General features: G+C 43.5%; 1 protein-coding gene across 1 annotated transcript in view; it reads right to left on the minus strand.

Moving 5' to 3' along the window:
* Positions 1–86: 86 nt before the first annotated feature.
* Positions 87–2,500, minus strand: part of LOC101863152 (toll-like receptor 4) — a 3,839-nt gene continuing 1,425 nt past the window's right edge. Inside the window, exon 1 of the mRNA XM_005111470.2 lies at positions 87–2,500. This exon is cut by the window's right edge and continues 1,425 nt beyond it. Within this exon, the coding sequence (XP_005111527.1) occupies positions 913–2,500 (1,588 nt within the window). The 3' untranslated portion in view covers positions 87–912.

Below are 2,500 nucleotides of genomic sequence, written 5' to 3' on the forward strand. Positions count from 1 at the left end.
TATGTGTGTGTGTATGTGTGTGTGTATGTGTGTGTATGTGTGTGTGTATGTGTGTGTGTATGTGTGTGTGTATGTGTGTGTGTGTGCTTGCTTGAGTTTGTCTGTGTATGTGATTGCGTGTGTTACAAAGGGATGTTGATAAAAAGTTTCTTCCCCAACTGTTACTTGAAATAGGCAAACACCCTTTGGACAATGTCAAGTGTACCTGACAGTCATGTTCTAAGACTGTAAGGTACCGTCACTTACACAAACTGTGGCAGTGTGAAAACTCTCAGAGACATCAGCCAAATACTACAGTGTTTGAACAATCAATTTACTTCAAGCTTCGACAGTGATCATTTTGAATATACATGAATTCCCATGTTCAGGACATAATTATTATGAATATTGTGTTGAGTATGTTCCCATTTTCCGGATATAATTATTATGCTTTTGGTTACTATGTTCCCTTTTTTAGGAAAAAAATGTTATGGTTATGTTGAATACGTTCCTATTTTCAGGACATAATAATGGTTATGTTGATTATGTTCTCGTTTTTAGGAAAGAAGTATTATGGTTATAGTTATGTTGAATGTGTTCTTATTTTCAGGACACAAGTATTGTGCTTTCGATTAATACGATCCCATTTTCAGGACAGAATTATGGTTATGGTAATGATGTTCCCATTTTCAGGACAGAATTATGGTTATGGTAATGATGTTCCCATTTTCAGGAGAGAATTATGGTTATGTTGATTATGTTCCCATTTTCAGGACATACTTATGGTTATGTTGATTATGTTCCCATTTTCAGGACATGATTATGGTTATGTTGATTATGTTCCCATTTTCAGGATATAATTATGGTTATGTTGATTTTGTACATAATAATTATGGGTATGTTGATGATGTTCCCATTTTCAGGAGAGAATTATTACGGTTTTGCAGGCTGAAGTAAGTCCCGAAGTCTACGCATGTTGTCTTGTGACAAATGTCGGGATGGAGGGATAGACAGAATGCTGTCTTCCTCAAGTGAACGCAGAAGAGAGGCTGGAAGTCGGTGGCGAACGGTTTCCTCCAGCAGAACAACGATCAGACCTGGGTTGGCCGGACTGACCATGTAGGCAGCTGTTGTCATGGTGAAATACGACCACAACTCTCTGTCCAGGAAATCGGACGTCACGATTAGGACAATTCTCCAACTGGAATTCACCGCGTTCACAATCGACTCAGCCATGTTGGAGGCCGGAAGTTGGTTAATGTCCCTGACATAGGTAGACAGCGCAAGTCGAGAGTGGATGAAATCTCTGAGAGTGAAGCAGGCCAGCCTGGTGTCGGCGTCAGCGTAGCCGATGAAAACACCGTGTCGGTAGTCGGCCGGGCCGTGCAGGTTGAAACCTTGGATGAACACTCTGTAGACCAACGACTTGAGCCGTGTTTTCAATGTCCAACACAAAACGGTCACCAGGAATCCAAGGGACATGAGACACAGAAGAATAATGGAGAACAGGAGGGCGGATCCCCCGTGGCACTTCCGCCACAGAGCTCTGACGTCAGCAAACTCAGCAGTGGTGGTCAGCCTCCCATCCTCTGTGACACAGCTGTAGCTCATGGGTCTGTCCAGGGTGACCTTTGTGTTCTGGAGCCAGGCGAGGAACGGGATACTGGAGCAGGTACACACCACGATATTTCCCGACAGCTGGAGGGAGAACTCGCTGACGGTGCGAGCGTGCTGTTCCACAAACGCAATGCCCTTCTTGCTCAGTTGGGAAATGGAGTTCCCGCTGAGGTCTAAGTCAGTGAGATTGGGCAGAAGAGTCAAGTCCAGCGGAATGTCTGTGAACCGATTGTTGGCCAAGTTCAGGGTTTGGAGCTGCGAGTTATCCCGGAAAGTTTCTCCGGCTAGATGATTGAGCTGGTTGTCTGACAAGTCCAGAGACTTTAGAAAGGTCAGAGACCGGAACAACTGTTCGCTGTGTCTGGACATAAACATGCTGTCTAACTTATTTCCTTTCATTTTCAGGGTTTTAATTCCCACAAGAAACTGAAAAAATGTTGCAGACATTGCGGAACAATCGTTTTTTGAAATGTCAAAAACCTGTAGATTTCTCAGGCCCTTTATGAACCCAGAAAAGTCCACAATGTTGTTGTCTGATAGGTACATCTCTCGTAGATTTTCTCCTCCAACAAAATGTATTTCTTTAGCAGCAGTTGAAGAGGCATGGGTAAAACTCTCCGCGTACAAAGCAATAAGCGTCTTTGGAATTCGTAAATAAAAAACGTTGTTTTCTTTGGAATGCGAGTTACCTTTGTGAGATTCTTCCCGATACCCCAGACTTGTATTGTGAGTGAAGTCATGAGAGTGGTGGCTTGTCAAGGTGGGAAGATATCTGTCCTCCATTTCGTCGGCTGGAACAAATCTCGTAGGAAGCGACATTGTTTTTCTTTGGTCATGAACAACCTTAACCGGAAGACTTTTGTCAGCCTCTGGGTTGTAAGATCTGGCCCACTCTTTCAAACTG

Source organism: Aplysia californica, unplaced genomic scaffold (genome assembly GCF_000002075.1).
Source record: "Aplysia californica isolate F4 #8 unplaced genomic scaffold, AplCal3.0 scaffold01063, whole genome shotgun sequence".
Taxonomy (NCBI): Eukaryota; Metazoa; Mollusca; class Gastropoda; order Aplysiida; family Aplysiidae; genus Aplysia; species Aplysia californica.